The 19,379-nt window shown below is 45.7% G+C and overlaps 1 protein-coding gene and 1 long non-coding RNA gene across 4 annotated transcripts in view; one reads left to right on the forward strand and one right to left on the reverse strand.

The window, feature by feature from the left end:
* The window catches only part of ANOS1 (anosmin 1), a 199,561-nt gene that overhangs the window by 131,970 nt on the left and 48,212 nt on the right, over window positions 1-19,379 (forward strand). For all 3 annotated transcript variants that reach the window (XM_070462127.1, XM_070462124.1, XM_070462125.1), the window contains 2 exons: window positions 4,466-4,688; window positions 17,542-17,726. In XM_070462127.1, coding sequence (XP_070318228.1) covers window positions 4,466-4,688; window positions 17,542-17,726 — 408 coding nt within the window. The remainder of the gene's footprint in view (window positions 1-4,465; window positions 4,689-17,541; window positions 17,727-19,379) is intronic.
* LOC110125782 (uncharacterized) overlaps window positions 5,768-19,379 on the reverse strand; it is a 227,480-nt gene continuing 213,868 nt past the window's right edge. The window contains exon 5 of the long non-coding RNA XR_011485874.1: window positions 5,768-5,871. This is a non-coding gene — a long non-coding RNA (uncharacterized lncRNA). The remainder of the gene's footprint in view (window positions 5,872-19,379) is intronic.

Below are 19,379 nucleotides of genomic sequence, written 5' to 3' on the forward strand. Positions count from 1 at the left end.
TGCATCGCAGGCAGTCTTTACCGTTGGAGCTGCAGGGGAGTCAGAGAGAAACTGAGGCCTCCTGTTTAGGTCATTTCTTGTGCATTTGTGTGTTTTACTGAATTTGATGTGTTTGTGTTCATCGTCCCATGATTTCCACACTAATTATTTTAATGTACGGTAATGGCCACCCACTCCAGTATTCTTGCCTGGAGTGATCCCATGGGCAGAGGAGCCTGGCAGGCCACAGCCCATGGGGTTGCAAAGAGTCAGACACGACCTAGTGACTAACCCGCCACTACCACCACCTTCATTTTACACCAAAATGAAGGTAACGGTGTCTTTTTACAAAGCATCCAAGAACGATCGGCTGCTGTTGTTAGTGTTTCATTTTCGTTTTACCATCGGCCACAAGAAAGTTGATCTTAGCATGTTGCGCAGGTGGGGTAATGAAACGCAAGTTTAGTTTTGAACTAAAGGTGGGGAGGTAGGAGAGATTTATAAGAATTAATTCATATTCTGTAGAGTATTAATTAAAACATGCAATATTTCCCCCTTCATCCAGTGCATCCAACGGCATTTTTCCCTGAGTGCACTGCTTTTCCGAGCCCTTCTTTGAATGTATTGGGCTCCCCTGGTGGGTCAGATGGTAAAGAATCCGCCTGCCATGCAGGAGACTTGGGTTCACTCTCTGGGTGGGGAAGATCCCCTGGAGAAGGGAATGGCAACCCACTGCAGTGTTCTTGCCTGGAGGATTCCATGGACAGAGGAGCCTGGCTACAGTCTACTGGGTTGCAGAGTTGGACTTGACTGAGTGACGACCATCCACAGGTTTGCAAAGAGTTGCACACGACTGAGCGACTAACACTGACGTGTTTTCTTACTCCGACTTAATTTTCTCTCACCTGTAAGCATTTTTGTCCTTATGCCGCTGAACTTGTCAATTCTAAGTGAGGATGAAAGACGTGGGGAGAGACCTCTTGTACAGATGCCAAATGTTCTCTCATTTGCATTCAGACCAATAATATTTTTCAACCTAATCCCAGAAGATTATCCAAGATAACTGACAGAGAATGTCAACATTTGCCTTCCGTGCATGTAAACAGTGGAACTGTTAAGTAGAATGCCTCTGAAAGATTACTAAATCCACGGATTTGTAAGACGGTCTTCATGTAAGTTCAGAGTGCAGATGGTTCTTTATAAGTTCCAAGGGGGCCCAGTTCCCTCCTTAGAGGTCTCAGGCCCGGGCCTCGTAGGGGGGCATGTTAGAGACTGGTGGGTGGTCATATCATTGGAGAAGCAGAGCCAACTCTTGCTCTGACCTCTATAGCATTTGGGTCAGAATAAGAGAAGAATCTGGAAATGTTAAACAGGAAATGTGTAGCGGTGGAGAAAGAAAAGAGACGTCCATGGGTCCAGCCCTGTTGAGTAGCTGATGTGACCTACTCTGCACGGCATTACCTGGTTGTCTGTATGCACAATCTCACGTAATCCTCAGCATCTCGTCTGCAACGTGACAAGCTCAGGGATCAGTCTAGAAAGCTCCAGCGCAGACAGGAACTTTCCCAACTTCTTTCTGTGGACCTCAAAATAATCACCCTCCCGCAAAATCGCGTTTTTGAAACCCTCAGGAAAAGGAGATGTATGTAATTGTACGGAACAACCCTTACATCAACTGGAAGATCCAAATTATTGTACAAATTATGATCATTTTGAGAAGGGAATGGCAACCCACTCCTGTATCCCTGCCTGGAGAATCCCATAGACAGAGGAGCTTTGGCCGGCTACAGTCCATGTGGTTTTAAAGAGTCAGACACGACTGAGTGACTAGCACACACAGACAAATCAAAGAGAATTAAATAAAGTGATTGAGAAGACCATAAAGTTGAATTTAGATTACACACTATAAACGTTGCTTTCATATTTTATTTTAAAAAAAGGAATGTTGTTAAGGGTTTCTCACGGTGACTACACACGGAAGCAATTGATGGAACAATAGTTCACATCCTAACTGTGGCGACTTAACTCACTAATCAGCAAATAGTCCTGCCGTCCCCCTCTGTCAGGGTTTCCATAGTGGCTCAAGTGGTAAAGAACCCGCCTGCCGATGCAGAAGATGTGAGAGATGCAGGTTCAATCCCTGGGTTGGGAAGATCCCCTTGGAGATGGGCATGGCAACCTACCCCAGGATTCTTGCCTGGAGAATCCCCAGGGACAGACGAGCCTGATGGGCTTACAGTCCATGGGGAAGGACATGACAACCCGCTCCAGTGTTCTTGCCTGGAGAATCCCATGGACAGAGGAGCCTGGCGGGCTACAGTCCATGGGGTCGCAAAGAGTTGCTCGGGACTGAGCAACTAACATGTTCATTTTATGATCATTCTGCTTTCGCCCTCAGTGGGAGCAAATGTTCCAGATCTGTCTCCGCCACTGTGTTTGGTTTTAACTTTGACCTGTTAGCTCGGCGAGGAAACTAGCAACAGGAGGAGACAGCATCTCTGTTTTTCTCTCTCGGTTCCAGGGCACGGTGGTTGGCACATGGGTGATTAGAGTCACGTGGACAGAGAGCTCTTTCTTTGTTTTCTGATTCCAACTTACACCTCGTTTTCATATGTGAAGAAGTTTGCACTGGGTTGATTTGATTACACCATGATGCACACTTAAGTCCCTGTGATTGCTAACTTAGCCAGCAGTAAACACTTGCCAGCTTGAATAAAACCATTTCTACTTGCAAAGCCCAGCCTGTGTTGCAGGGGCCAGCGATTTGGGTAACTTTAGTGCTTGCTTTCAGCGCATGCAACGTATACATTTTATTGAAAAGAGGAAAGTTGGCCGACACTCTGCAATTGTTCCCAATCCTTTTGCATGCTTCCTTGATTCCTTACATTTGGACTGGAATTTAGAACTTTTTCAAAATCCAATGAAGTAAAACAGATCTCGCAAGTAAGAGAACAGTGAACTGTGAAACTGAATGAGAGAGAAAAGCTTTAAGAACTGATAATGCTTTAAATGTTTTATAAAGTAGTTCTTTTTTTAATTTAGCTACAGATTCGTGTTACTTCAATATTGAAAGCGTGGCCTTTTTTCTATCTTACCTGGATAGTTCTTGAGTCGAGATGCGATTTTAATCCAGTCAGTTCTTATCATTTTCAAATTTTATACATGATTGTTATTGCTGTTCAGTCACTAAGTCATGCCTGACTCTTTATATGTAATTATTAACAATCAATTTTATTGACGCCTACAATTCGAATTCAAACCTTGGGACTGGACGTTTTCTAGCTATTCCTCCCAGTTTTCAACTTTTTGTATTAAAGAGTGTGAAATTTTCCCCTGGCATTTGTCAGAGTACTGATGACATGTACATAAAATTTGTACTTTCAATTTACAGTGTCAGAACTCAGAATGTATTTACAATAATCTGTGGATGTGTGTGTCATTGATGTGTAGATGTTGTGTGTAATATCAAATTGCAATTCATGGGTCATACTTCTTTAGGAAATTAGCACATCATTTCTTTGAGGTTTCCCTGGTGGCTAATACAGTGAAGAATCTGTCTGCAGTGCAGCATACCTGGGTTCGATCCCTGGGTTGGGAAGATCTCCTGGAGAAGGGAATGGCAACCCACTCCAGTATTCTTGCCTGGAGAATTCCATGGACAGAGGAGCCTGGTGGACTGCAGTCCGTGGGGTTGCAAAGAGTCAGATGTGACTGAGAGGGAAAGAAAACAAGTACATTTATTTTGTAAACAATTCAAGGGAAACATCTGATGGAGCAAGATTTTTTTTTTTTCCTTCCCCAGCCACATGCAGACACAAATAGACACATGCCTCCTCTTTTTCCATTTTGACCTTATTGATGATGAAATTTACACTCCACTCTTTCCAGAAAGGACTTGAGATAGCTTTTTAAACTCTAAAATGTACTTTGTATATGAAAATAGGAGTTTACACAAAAGATACTATTTCTTCCCCCCTGGTGACCATAAGGTTATTACAGGGTATTGAGCAGAGTTCCCTGTGCTGTCCAGCAGGTCCTTGCTGGTTCTCCACGTTAAATACAGCCGTGTGTCCATGTCCATCCCAGACTCCCCCACTACGCCTTCCCCCATCCTTTTGCCAACCTAGCAAGCATAAGTTTATGTCTAAGTCTCTGCATCTATTTCTGTTTTGTACATAAGTTCATTTGTATCATTTCTCTTTAGATCCTTCACATAAGGGGTGTCCTACAATGCTTCTGCTTCTCTGCCTGACTCTCTTCACCCAGTGTGACAATCTGCAGGTACCTCCGTGTTGGTGCAGATGACATGACTTCATTCTTTTTAACGGCAGTGTAATACTCCATCCTATATAGGTACCACATCCGCTTTATCTACCCCTCTGTTGAAGGACACTGAAGTTGCTCCAGAATTTTGACCTGCGTCTCCGGTGTCGTGGACATCAGACCCCGTGAGTCTCACTTAAGGCTTTCTCCCGTTCCCTCGCAGTCTCTGTTCCCCAAGAAGAACTACGAGTGCGTGACCAGCTGTGAGTTCCTCCAGTACATCCTGTCGGTGAAGCAGGGGGACTGCCCCTCCCCGGAGAAGGCCAGCGGGTTTGCCGCCGCCTGCGTGGAGAGCTGCGAGGCGGACGCCGAGTGCTCCGGGGTGAAGAAGTGCTGCCCCAACGGCTGCGGGCACACGTGCCAGCTGCCCAGGACTCTGTACAAAGGTGAGGCGCGGGGCGGGGCGTGGGGCGGGGCAGGGGCGGGGCGCGGGGGCGCAGGGCGGGGCTCGGGGCGGGGCGCGGAGGAGGGGCCTCCAGCTTCGCAGCGTCGCGTGAGCGCGCCGGGGCCAGGGCATCGGTCAGAGATGCGACGAGCGCCGGGAAGCGCGGACCTGTGGGAGAACGTGCCCAGCGTCACGGAGACATGGGAAAACACGCGGGCTCACACTGTGGGGCGGTGAGTGGTTCACGGGAACGCTTATCCATGTTTCCACTGAAGTGCCGTTCATTTGCAAGATTAGTTTCTGGGGTACGACCTTGTGACGCAATATAAAAATACTGAGTATAATCGTAATAGAATGTAATACATATAATAAAAAGTATAATACAAGTATAATATATTTAATATAATACATATATATCAAATATATTTTAATATAATACATATATTAAATATAATAAATATAAATACAATATAATAAAAATATAATAAATATATTTTAATACAGTAAATATATATTAAAATATAATAATACACACATTATTATATATAATAAATATAACAAATATTTGTTATAATAAATATAATATAAAAATATAATAAATATATTTAATACAATAAATGTATATTAAAATATAAACATTATTAAATATAATAGATATAACAAGTATTTATTTGTTATAATAAATATATAAAACATAATAGATATTTTAATACAATAAATGTATATTAAAATATAATAAACAGTATATTATTAAATATAATAAATATTTGTTATAATAAATATAACAAAATATAACAAACATTATTAAATATAATAAATTTATAAATATAATAAACAATGAAATATATAACAAAAATAAATATAAAACATTTATATATAAATATATAAAAATATATATATATAAGTTTAATACATAATATAATAAAATCATATATATTAAAATATAAGCATTATGTTATAAAATATAAAACATGTATTTATAAATATAATAAAAACAATGAAATATATAATAAAACATATATATAAATATATAACAAAATATATAAATATAATATAATAAAAATCAATTATACCCCATTTAAAGTTATTATCAGGACTTCCCTGGCAGTCCACTGGTCAAGACTTTGCCTTCAAATGGAGGGGGTGAAGGTTCGATCCCTGGTTTAGGAGCTAACATTTCACTCCTGGCGAAAAAAGTCAAAACAGAACACAGAAGCAACGGTGTAACAAATTCAACTATTACTTTCAAAGTGGTCCACATTAAAAAAAAAAAGTCTTTAAAAAATAGTGGCTGTGTTATATGAACCCTGCCGAAATTGAACATGTAGGAAGGCCATCATTAATTCAGTGACTTTATGGTGTATTTTTCTCCAACATGAGTAAACCATTGAGGCTCTACTGGCTTCCTCGGAGGAAATGTGTTAAATCCTTGGAAAATAGGCTAGGGGTGGCACCCTTGAAAAAGCCACAGTGCACGCATGAGTATTGTGGGTTTTCTGTTTGCGTACTACAAGAACAGAGGTGTGTTTGCTAGACTGTCATACTGATGGACGTAAGTCAGACACAGAAGAAGTGTCCTATGACATTCCTTATGTGTGGAATCTAAACATGATACAGCTGAACTTACTAAACAGAAACAAGACTTAAGAGAATGAACTTATGGTTGCTAGGGAGGAAGGCTGGGGAAGGGATAGTCAGGGAGTCTGGGATGGACATGGACACGCTGCTGTATTTAACGTGCAGAACCAACAAGGACCTGCTGTCCAGCTCAGGGAACTCTGCTCAATACTCTGTGATAACCTGATGGTCACCAGGGGGAAGGATGGGGGAAGGGACAGTCAGGGAGTCTGGGATGGACATGGACACACGGCTGTGTTTAACATGGAGAACCAGCAAGGACCTGCTGGACAGCCCAGGGAACTCTGCTCAATACTCTGTAATAACCTGATGGTCACCGGGGGAAGGGCGGGGGAAGGGACAGTCAGGGAGTCTGGGATGGACATGGACACGCTGCTGTATTTAACATGGAGAACCAGCAAGGACCTGCTGGACAGCACAGGGAACTCTGCTCAATACTCTGTGATAACCTGATGGTCACCAGGGGGAAGGATGGGGGAAGGGATGGTCAGGGAGTCTGGGATGGACATGGACACACTGCTGTATTTAACATGGAGAACCAGCAAGGACCTGCTGGACAGCTCAGGGAAGTCTGCTCAATGTCACGTGGCAGCCTGGATGGGAGGGGAGTTTGCGGGAGAAAGGATGCGTGTACATGTATGGCTGAGTCCCTCTGCTGTCCGCCTGAAACTATGACAACAGTGTTAATTGTGCTGTACCCCAATACAAAATACAAAGTTTAAAGTTAGGAAAAAAAAAAAAAGGGTGTTTGCAGGGACTTTCAGTATTTTGAGTAATATCTTGAGATCCTGGGCTTCCCTGGCGGCTCAGCTGGTAAAGAATCCGCCTGCAATGCAGGAGACCCGGGTTTGATCCCTGGGTCAGGATGATCCCCTGGAGAAGAGAAAGGCAGGCCACTCCGGTGTTCTAGCCTAGAGAATTCCAAGGACTGCATAGTGCATCGCAAAGAGCTGGACACAACTGAGCAACTTGCACTTTCACTTGAGATCCTAGATGCTAAAATTGCCCTCTTCCAAAAGACCTGGATGATGCTCCTGAAACCATTTAGCTGATGTTTACCTTCGTAGGCAGTTTCTAGGGCACTTGACTCCTGTATGCTAAGTGTTATTTGACTGTCTGAGCAAATGTGACCAACTTCTTTCATGACAAACCAATGCTATTGTGTTATGTACAAGTTTTGGATGCCATCAAAGTATACTACGAGAGACATAGGATTTGGTTACTTTTTGGAGTGTGATTTGAAGAGAAAAACAGAATCACTTGGCATTATGCATTTCAGAAGTCCATTGTTACACTTAGAACAACTCAGGTGTCCCAGAAGCCACATATCTGCACCACATTCCTCCAGCTTCCTGTTGGAAACACTCTTATCTGAAGTCTGTGTAATCCATCCCATTTTCCTTTTTTTTTTCACCCTAAGATCCTTGAAAACCTGGCACAAAGATTGTCTCAAATTCGAAATAATTGCTGTTTTCCCTTTCTTAACAGACTGACATTTCTTTAATGGATCTAACTTTTATTATTTCCACGCTTTTTATTATAAACTACATAGAATGATTTCTACCAAAATCTCACACCACTTAAGTTTTTAGCAGTCTACTCTTAGGAAACCTTTTCTGTCATTATAGATCATTTGCTATTTAACTATTTGCGTTTACCATAAAAGTAGAATGCTATTAGAATGATTGTTGAAAACCCATTTGCAAAACCTTTTTGTTTTAAAAGTAAGGTGGTTAGAAGAGGCGCCATAAATTATGCTTTTCGTCTGAAAGCAGTGAAGAGTCACTGTGAATTTCAAGTATGCCTGCTTCACGGAGAATAAGGGGAATAGTCCAGAGAGGGCCAGCATAAATGATTGATGATTAAAGATACCTGTGACTTACTTTTTTTAATATTTACTTATGGGTGTGTCCCGTCTTAGTTACAACATGGGAGATCTTTAGTTGCAGTGCACAGTCTCGTTACTGCAGTGTGTGGGTTCTCCCCAGCTGTGGTGTGTGGTCTCCAGAGCTTGGGGAGCTCTGTATAGTTTCTGGGACCCGGGCCTCTCTCCTTGAGGCGCCTGGGTTCAGTACTTGTAGAACACACGAGCTTATTAATTCATCCACTTGATGGGGGATCTTACTTCCCCGACCGGGGATTGAACCTCCAGCCCTCTGCACCGCAAGGCGTATTCTCCACCACTGGAACCACCAGGGAAGTCCCAGGACGCTTGCACTTTAACCTTCACACGATGCATTTTTTCCAGGGCTGAAGTCACCTCTCTGCTACCATCAACTCTGGACTTGGATGTTTGTGGAGAGCAGGCATTCACAGAGGACTGGCCACCAAGACGATAAACAGGCTCTGTTGACTTGGCAGTGACTTGAGCATAATGAGCATAAGGATAGTAGAGGATTATTTTTGGAAAAAAAAAAATCTAAGTACACATAGAGATATTTTCCCTTGCTCTCCGAAGCATATAATTTGTACACATATCTCCTCCTTCTTAAACCTCTCACCCCTCCAGGTCATCACAGAGCACCGAGCTGAGTTCCCTGTGCTATACACCAACTTCCCATTAGCTATCTGTGTTACACACGGTCGTGTGTATATGTCAGTGCGTGTGCCATGTGTATATGTCAGTGTATATGCCGTGTGTATATGTCAGTGTATATGTCGTGTGTATATGTCAGTCTATATGCCATGTGTATATGTCAGTGTATATGCCGTGTGTATATGTCAGTCTATATGCCGTGTGTATATGTCAGTCTATATGCCATGTGTATATGTCAGTCTATATGCCGTGTGTATATGTCAGTGTATATGTTGTGTGTATATGTCAGTGTATATGTTGTGTGTATATGTCAGTGTATTGTATGTATATGTCAGTGGTACTCTCTCTGGTCACACCACGCTCCCCTTCCCACACAATGTCCACAAGTTCTTTTTTTATGCCCGAGTCTCACTTCCTGCCCTGCAAATAGGTTCCTCTGTACCATTTTTTCTACATTCTGCATACATGCGTTGATATGATTCAGCAGTCCCACTACTGGACATATACCTTGAGAAAACCATAATTCGAGATGACGCATGCACCCCAGTACGCATTGCAGTACTGTTTACAATAATCAGGACACAGAAGCGACCTGAATGTCCATCAATAAATGAGGGGATAAGGAAGATCTGGTGCATATATGTTGCTGTTGTTTTAGTCACTAAATCGTGTCCAGCTCTTTTACGACCCCATAGACTGCTGCCCACCCGGCTCCTCTGTCCATGGGATGCTCCAGGCAAGAATACTGGAGTGTGTTGCCATCCCCTTCTCCAGAGGATCTTGCCAACCCAGGGATAGAATCCATGTGTTCTGCATTGGCGGGCAGATTCTTTACCAGTGGGCCACCTGGGAAGCCTGTAGTACATATATACAATGAAATATTGTTCAGGCATAAAGAGGAACAAAATTGGGTCATTTGTAGTGATGTGTAGTGATGTTTAACTCTTGTTATACAAAGTGAAGTAAGTCAGAAAAAGACAAGTATTGTATGAAAGTGAAAGTCACTCAGTCGTGTCTGACTCTTTGCCACCCCCTGGACTATACAGTCCATGAATTCTCCAGGCCAGAATACTGCAGTGGGTAGCCGTTCCCTTCTCCAGGGCATCTTCCCAACCCAGGGATCGAACCCAGGTCTCCCGCATTGCAGGCATATTCTTTACCAGCTGAAACACCAGGAAAGCCCAAGAATACTGGAGTGGGCAGCCTATCCATTCTCCAGGGGATCTTCCCGACCCAGGAATTGAACCGGGGTCTCCTGCATTGCAGGCGGATTCTTTATCAGCTGAGCTATCAGGGAAGCCCAAGTATTGTATATTAGCACATAAATGTGGGATTCAGAACAGTGGTCCTGAAGTGCAGACTTTTTCCTCAAGTAGAACATGCTCCATCACAGGTTGAGCTGGACCAGTCCCACTGTCAGTTCAGCCGTGCTGAGGCTGAGGTTGCGGGTGTCTCTGGGGCGATCTGGTGGTTGGCATCAGACATGCCTCCAGGGCCTAATCCCACCTGCCCAGTTCTCCTCTCATCTTTATTGTGACTCTTTCCAGCTACTGTAAGAGGGCCCTCAACCTCAAGCTGTCTTTGGGCACCCCTGTATTATTATAGGTCGGTTAAAAGATATATCCGCATCAGGTTAAATCTAATACCGTCACTAATTAAGCAGTCGTTTTAGGCTAATAAAGAACATGGCGCTTTTTTCCTCTGAAGGTAATTTTTAGCTAATTTCTGGAGTTGTAGGAATGGCTACCCACTCCAGTATTTTTGCCGGGACAGTCCCATGGACAGAGGAGCCTGGTGGGCTACAGTCCATGGGGTCACAAAGAGTTGGACACAGCTCATCACCTAACACACACACACACACACACACACACACACACACACCCTTGAAGAACCAGACTCTCCTGGACAGACCTGTAAGTGCCTCAATTTTCGTTTGTTCACTGTTAACGTACTGAGGTGTCAATCTCATGGGGAATCCCAAAGAGCAATTTTCTTTGTTTATAACTTTATTTTTTTACTGTCCTGGGTCTTTTGCTTTGCCAGGCTTTCTCCAGTTGCCACAGTGAAGTCTTAATTGAGGTGGTTTCCCTTGCTGTGGTGCATGGCCTCAGTTGCTCCCTGGCATGTGGGATCTTCCTGGATCAGGGATCAAATCCCTGCCTCCTAGACTGCCAAGCCAACTCTTCACCACTCAGCCACCAGTCAAAGACCACAAAGCATTTTCTTAATGTCCTCCGCAGTTTGAGTTCTGAAGGGTCAGCTCCGTCTACAAGTACAGATCCCTGTTTGCTGGGTGAATATTGACCATCGGTTAGGAGTTGTGAGGATTGCCTGACATTGATGACGATGACCCTTACTCGGCACTGACATTCAGAACCCAAGGACACAGCCGCTGCCGGGCCCAGCAGTGAACTCATCGAGGTGGTCACACACGCACGCTGGTGTTTAAGTGGACCACTGAACTTTCCTAACTTTTGCCATTAACTGATAGGGGCCAACCACTGCCCTAATTTCTTTCCTCTTTCTCTCTTATGGGGCTAAGGAAAACTTATAAAAATTCATGGAAACACCTATACCATTTCTGTGCGGTCCATGTGTGTACGAGATGCGGGCTGACTTCATAACTTCAGAGGCTTCATACGCCGGAAACTTGACTTTGTAGAAACATGGTATGTTTTGAAAAGATGGTCCATGGAGTGGCCAGTTACGCTGGAGCGTGTAACATGGGATTGTGCCGTGACAACTGTCCTTGGCTGATGCCTCAGGTTACGTCTGCAGGCTGGTATTGGGGTTTGACAGGAAGGAAAACAGCTGTGAGGTTTTCCTCCACCCTTCCAGTGAAGCCTATTACAAGCCTCAAAACACGTGACAGTGTTACTCTGGGTGAACCAGGCTCTTGAGTGCTGTCTCTGAAACGTGTGCCTTTGGGAGGCTGTGGGATGTTCACAAGCTGACCTTCTGCAGGTGACATACAAGCTCTGGTTTGTTGGGGGGTTGGTTTTCCTTTGATTCTCCCCTAGTTGAGTTCTGGTTTACTTTACAGCTTCATCGAACTGTCTTCTGTCTAGAAGTGTTGCTTTCTTATTTTACTGTCTCTCTTGATGCCCACGGCTTCCCTGATAGCTCAGTCGGTAAAGAATCCGCCTGCAATGCAGAAGACCCTCGTTTGATTCCTGGGCTGGAAAGATTCCCCTCGGAGAAGGGATAGGCTTCCCACTGCAGTATTCTTGGGCTTCCCTGGTGGTTCAGCTGGTAAAGAATTCGCCTGCAATGTGGGAGACCTGGGTTCCATCCCTGGGTTGGGAAGATGCCCTGGAGAAGGGAACAGCTACCCACTGCAGTATTCTGGCCTGGAGAATTCCATGGACCATACAGACCACAAGGGTTGCAAAGAGTCTCGGACACGACTGAGTGAACTTTACTTTCACTTTTCACTTCCCTGACGCCCAGCTGCAGCGGTTAGTTTGGGCAGGGAAAGAGAAACGCTGAACTTGTTTTCCAGACAGAAAAATGCCGGGTAGCCATGCCCTTCGGTTTTACAGGTGGCCGTGACCCAGGGCTCATCTTTAGCTGGTGCTAACCTGGAATCAATCGCGATGTCAGTTTGTTTCTTTTCAAAAAGAGCTGATGACGCCACTGCTTTAATATTTCCGTGAACCTGTCAGTACTGGAAATCTGTAAACCTCAGGGTTTTCGAGGTGGACCACTTTTCACAAATGAACCCCTCGCACTTTGAATACAGTGACCACATGCCCTCATGTGATAGGAACACAGATGCCCTGAGTATAGCTGTCTTTATGAGAGACGTTGTGCAGTGACTAATGAATGATTCACTGAAATGCTCTATCTTGGTGCGTTTTTACACCTGGACTTGTGACAAGTCCTTTCCTGAACAGTCACCTCTGGTGATTTGCAAGTGCCGATTGCCAGCGTTCGTCGATTTTTCTATCAATCTGTTTTGAACATTTTTTTGAAGTGTTGGGTTTCCGCGCCTTTTGATTTCAGCAAGACTTGCTACGCTTTACAAAAACACCCCCATGTACTGCGGGATGCTATACCATAGCGTTTTGACATTTTTAACGGAACCGTTTACATTTCAGATGACGAGGTTGTTTGAAACCAATAAAGAAAGATGGTAGTCATTTACATAATGAAAACCACACCGAGGCCAGATCTCCGCCCTCCGCTCCGGGGATGCCGTCAGGAGGCTGGGGGAGCTCGCAAGAACGGGACCCCTGGAAGGAGGGGCGACTGTGGGGGCCGGGCCCATCTGCACACAATTAACAACCCAGAGGGTGCAGTTCCTCCCAATCAGGGCAGCCAGCCGACCTTAATGCAGACCAGATGGACCGTTTCTTCACACGCACGGGGCGAGATCGTTGCCAATCAGAATTAAGGAGATGCTTAAGGGAAGGAATTTGAGGTGACAGCGCCCTGATGCTCAGTTGTGAGGTGTGGAGGCCCGTGGCCGTCAGATGACATTCATGACCGAGGCCTCAGGGTCTGGGGGTGTGGGGGCAGGGGGTGCCCTCGCTGAGTTCAGGGTACTTCAGTGCTGGACCAGTTACTGGAGCTGCGTTTACGCCAGAGGATTCTCTGTGGAGAGCCAAGGAGAAGGGTGGGCTTGCAGTCTCAGAGACAGTGCTCTGTGAGGATAGGGAAGTAACTAGCCATCTTCTGTCCCGTTTAAAAAAAATCTATTTTTAATTGGGGGATCATTGCTTTTGCAGTGTTGTATTGGGTTTCTGCCATAGAACTTGAATCAGCCATAAGTGTATGTGTGTGTTACAATACACACAGACATATATAACATGTATATATGCACAATACAGCATATATATATATGTTTTATATGTATATGTATAAAGCACAGTCAACCCTAAAGGCAATCAGTCCTGAATATTCATTGGAAGGACTCATGTTGAAGCTGAAGTTCCAACACTTTGGCCACCTGATGCGAAGAACTGACTCTTTGGAAAAGACCCTGATGCTGGGAAAGATTGAAGGCGGGAGGAGAAGGGGATGGCAGAGGACAAGATGGGTGGATGGCATCACCGACTTGCTGGACATGAGTTTGAGTAATCCCCAGGAGTTTGTGATGGACAGGGAGGCGTGGTGCGCTGCAGTCTGTGGGGTCTCAGAGAGTCGGACATGACTGAGCAACTTTAACACTTAAACTTTCACCGTTTTCCTAGATTCCATATACATGTGTTCATATACAATATTTATTATTCTCTTTCTGATTTACTTGTATAACAGGCTCTAGTTTCATCCATCTCACTAGAACTAGAGTCATTCATTTTTTATGGCTGAGTAGTGTTTTATGGCTGGCTGTGTATATGTAACACAACCTCTTTATCCGTCAGTCGATGGACATCACGGTTGCTTCCATGGTCTAGCTATTATTGTCATGAACAGTTGGGGTACCTGTGTCTTTTTCAGTTGTAGTTTTCTGAGGGTGTATGCCCAGTAGTGGGATTGCTGGTTCGTATGGAAGGACTTGATGTTGGAGCTGAAGCTCCAATCCTTTGGCCACCTGATGCGAAGAACTGAGTCACTGGAAAAGACCCTGATGCTGGGAAAGATTGAGGGCAGGAGAAGGGGACGACAGAGGAAGAGATGGGTGGATGGCATCACCGACTCGATGGACATGAGTTTGAGTAAACTGCATTTTCACCAACGGTGCAGTAGGGTTCCCTTTTTCTACACACCCTCTCCAGCATTTATTGTTTGTAGATTTTCTTGGTGCTTCGCCTTGCTCTGTTTAAAGAGGAAGCAAAGGAATATTTGAGTCCCAGGACCTTGATGGCGGAGGGAGATGCGAGCTCCTTGAATAGCTACGATCCCAGAGGAGGTGGCAGCGAATGCCTGCAATGAGCCTTCTCGTTCCTCTCTGAGACTCTCCAGCGGAGATTTTTACCCCTGTTGCCATGTCTTCCTCCTACTTCTTCCTGAGAAAAGAATAAAGAAGTGGGCTTACTCCTGCTTTTCCAGGCGTATTCCTGAGAGAAGGATAATGCAGTGGGCTAGGCCATTTCTTCACTGAACAGCTCCACACCATTTGCTTCTGCCGAGTGACCCCTGTGGAGACATTGATTGGCGGGGGTGGGGAGGGGGTAGGAGAACTCAGTTCTTGACACACACACCCCTCCCCCAGGGGCTTTAGGTTCATGGGGAAGACAAGACATTTGGCGAGCTGGCTGTGGTCAGAGGCACTTGAATGCATATGTCGATGGTCACAGGTTCAACCGAGGAATGGAGCTGGAGGTTGCGGGAAGGTGGCTGAGAAGGGGGTGGCATCTGGGCTGAGCCAGGACATATTCCAGAGTCTATGTCAGGAAACTGAAGGCAAGAGATTTCAGAGTGAAGGAGACCCCATGACCAGACCCTGGCAGTAGGGAGTGCCTGCCAGTGTGGTCTGGGGAAGCCGGGTGTCGAAGGCAGGTCGTGTGTGGTTTCTATTTAGTCGTCCAGTCGTGTCCACCTCTCTGCAGCCCCATGGACTGCAGCCCACCAGTGTCCCCCATCCATGGGATTCTCCAGGCAAGAATGCTGGAGTGGATTGGCAGCCCGCATTCTGGGACTCCTGCAAGCTGCAGCTAAGACCCAACACCGCCGGAAATGAATAAACACATAAGTAAATAGTTTTTTTTTTTTTATGTACACCCGTGGCCGATTTCATGTCGATGTGTGGCAGAAACCACCACAATACTGTAAAATGATTAGCCCCCAATTAAAATCAATTAATTAAAAAAAATTCATCAGTGAGCTTTTGAGCAGATACACACGTGCTGCGTTTAAATCACCCAGCTCCCTCCAGATCAATGATGAATGACTTTAGAATTGCCCACCATAAGACCTCAGTGTGGATTCAGATCAACATGAGATGAGTTGAAATTTCAGCCATGCCGTTAAGCTGCATCAGATCTTCTCTCTGTTTTGTAGCTTTCCCGCCGCTGAAACTTAGGAACTGGAAACCGAAATGCAGCCTTCCGAATTAACAGTTTCAAAGGAGTTGTCAGCGCTGTAGGCAAACGCTCATTCTTGGTGCAGAATGGCTTTACGGGCAGCTGGTGTTTTTGTTTCGCAATGGCAGTGAACATCACACTGCCGTGCACTCTACGTAAATTCGATCGGTTTCATCTATCCCTTTGGTATTATGAATTTGTTCTAAGTTCCTCTTTCCATCATGGCTGCTATTTTGAACTGTGGTTCTTACATCTTTGGGTTACCAGGCAACTTGCTTGCTCTGTCGGGGGGAGGGGGGGGAAGAGAAATCAAAATGATGAAGTATGTTCCAACGAGCCACCTGTGAGGGACTTTTTCTTGAAGCCAGGCACTCACGCAGGCCAAAACCCAAACATTATAAATTCATCTTTTTTTTTTTTCCCCCCAATTTTAAACAGCAAGTCAGCAGGGGAGAGCTCTGGCCATCACTTGGGGAAATCCATGAGACCCATGCTTCAGAAACCATTCCTGTATGCTGTGAGCACATATGTGAGAGTATTGGACTTTAAAATGTTTTCCTTAAAAGGAAGACTCACTCAGACAGAGAGGAGAGGAAACTCGGGAATCGTGTCATAAGCACCCTGAGATATATCAGCAGAGGCAGAGCATGTTATGAGAGAAGAAAGACTCGAGACTCATACTGCCTGTCATCTCTAGTGGATTCCGTGTTAGGCCTCCTGGTGCAGATGGCTGTGTACGTGCGCGCTCAGCCGTGTCCGGCTCTCTGCGATCCCATGGACTGACCCCATGGACTGTAGCCCGCCAGGCTCCTCTGTCCATGGGATTCTCCAGGCAAGAATGCTGGAGTGGTTTGCCATGCCCTCCTCCAGGGGATCCGCCCGACCTAGAGATCAAACCAGGGTCTCCTGTGTTTCCTGCATTGCAGGCAGCTTCTCTACTGCTTGAGCCGTCAGGGAAACCCGTTTATCTAACAAGTCAAGACCTAATTCCTCCTGTTCACTTATGCGTTAGAAAATGGGAATTCTATCAGCTTTTCATTACAAACCAAATTGGATTAAACAGAAGGACTCCGGGCGCATAGAAAATGTTAGGTATTTCTCTTCCCCTTACAAAAGGTTTCGTATGCCCATTTATCAAGTTTTAACCCTAGCAGGAATGTCTTCTAACACTGCCATCTATAAAGTTCTTGCACTTTTTTTTATTTGAAAGAATGCACATAAAAGAACTGCTCTCGAGGCTATGGGCTTCTTCCCTGGTGGCTCAGACGGTAAAGAATCTGCCCACAGTGCAGGAAACCTGGGTTCGATCCCTGGTTCAAGAAGATCCCCTGGAGAAGGGAATGACAACCCACTCCAGTATTCTTGCCTGGAGAATCCCATGGATGGAGAGAAGCTTGGCAGGCTACCATTCTTGGGGGTCACAAAGACTCAGACACAGCTAAGTGACTCACACTCGAGGTTACTGGGGAGACAAAACCTTGTTGAGGACCAAGAATCAATTTAGACCCTCGAAAACAGCGGGAACGCAAAGCTGAACTTGGCATCATATGATTTCAGACTGAACCCCTGATAGGGAGACGCTGCTGTTACGAAAGGAAACACGGTCCTTTGTTGTGAGATGAGTTTCGTCTCCGCTTTAGCTCTCCTTCCTCAGCGTTCACTGCGGTCCGCGTCGCACGCAGGCTGTGGTGACTGGTGTGGTTCTATTTCAGGTGTCCCCCTGAAGCCCAGGAAGGAGTTGAGGTTCACGGAACTGCAGTCTGGGCAGCTGGAGGTCAAGTGGTCCTCGAAGTTCAACGTTTCCATTGAACCCGTGATCTACGTGGTGCAGAGAAGGTGGAATTATGGGATCCATCCCAGTGAAGACGACGCCACGCCGTGGCAGACTGTGGCACAGGTGAGTGTTCCGTGGGCAGATCTGTTTGTCTGACTCTGTGCGACCCCGTGGACTGCAGCCTGCCAGGCTCCTCTGTCCGTGCAGTTCTCCAGGCAAGAATCCTGGAGTGGGTTGTCCTTTCCTCCTCCAGGGGATCTTCCCAACCCAGGGATGGAACCTGGGTCTCCTGATGTCACCCTTGAGATGACATCTCCCGCGCACCTACACAGAGGAGGTTAACGTCCTGTGGCTTGCTCAAAATAGCCTGAGAGTGCAAGTCACTTAAATTGGTGTGCATACACCTCACCTCCACCCCCCATCCTGTGGGGTGAAAGATAGGAGTGTATTAACCACAAGAAAGTTGGCTTCATGTGCTCACAATGCATGATGAGTGAGTGAGTGAAGTCGCTCAGTCGTGTCTGACTCTTTGTGACCCCTGTGGACTGTAGCCTACCAGGCTCCTCTGTCCGTGGGGTTTTCCAGGCAAGATCACTGCAGTGGGTTGCCATTTCCTTCTCCAGAAGATCTTCCCGACCCGGGGATTGAGCCCGGGTCTCCCGCATTGTATGCAGACGCTTTACCGTCTGAACCACCGGAGAAGTCCCGATACATGGTGGAGGGACATAATTCTCCGTTTCAGAAGATCCATTTACTTATTCGTGGCTGTGGTGAGTCCCTGTTAGTACATCCGGGCTTCCTCTCGTTGCCGCAAACGGAGGTTCCTCTTCATTGTGATGTGAGGGCTTCTCATTGCCGTGGCTTCTAGAATATGGGCTCTAGAACTCAGGCTCAGAAGTTGTGGCCCACGGACTTCCTTGCTGCGAGGACTGTGGGATCTCCCCAGAACAGGGATCCAAGTGGTGTCCCATGCCTTGCAAGGCGGGTTCTTAAAGCACTGGACCACCAGGGAAGCCATTTTCCGATGAGTGTTCACATTTATTTCCTCCAAGAACTGCACGCTTTTGAGCCTTGAGATACATGCAGAACCCACTAGACTGAGGGAAACGCAAGCACCCATAGGACTCCTTAACCCGCCATGAGATCATCTCGACGTCGTCTCCCTTGTTGCTCCTGAAAGGTTGTTGCTGAACCAGGAAAAGACACTGGGATTCTTGGCCTCCGGCGGAGAAGAATTCAAATCTGGGGCCAGAGACGAGGCTTGATCGCTCAGAGCTTTTGTGTAATAAAGTTTTATTAAAGTATAAAAGAGATAGAGAAAGCGTCTGACACAGACATCAGAAGGGATGCAGAAAGAGTGCCCCCTCTCTAGTGTTAGCAATGGAGTTATATACTTTTTAATTACTTATTACAGTGAATCAAAAGAATGCCTGCAGGTTGTCAAGACCTTACTAGACCCACTCCCATAATTTGCATTTTAAGATAACAGGATTAGCCAGAAGGTTTTTTTCCAGAAACTGTCCTCAAGCCGGATACATTATTGTTGCATAATCCTAAGGAATGTAGAGGAAAAAAAGTTTGTCCTTTCCTCCTCCTTGAGAATTCTAGACCCCTGTCTCCTTGGGGACCGCCGGACTTCTTATCAACCTGCCTAGGAATTGACTCTCTCACTCCCACATTTAAGCTTTCATTCCGCACAGGACTTGAGTGGCTGAAGCAGAGTCCTGTCACCAAACCGCTTGGTGGGGAGCAGCGGGCAGGTCTTGAATCTTCCCT

This window comes from Odocoileus virginianus, chromosome Y (genome assembly GCF_023699985.2).
Source record: "Odocoileus virginianus isolate 20LAN1187 ecotype Illinois chromosome Y, Ovbor_1.2, whole genome shotgun sequence".
Taxonomy (NCBI): domain Eukaryota; kingdom Metazoa; phylum Chordata; class Mammalia; order Artiodactyla; family Cervidae; genus Odocoileus; species Odocoileus virginianus.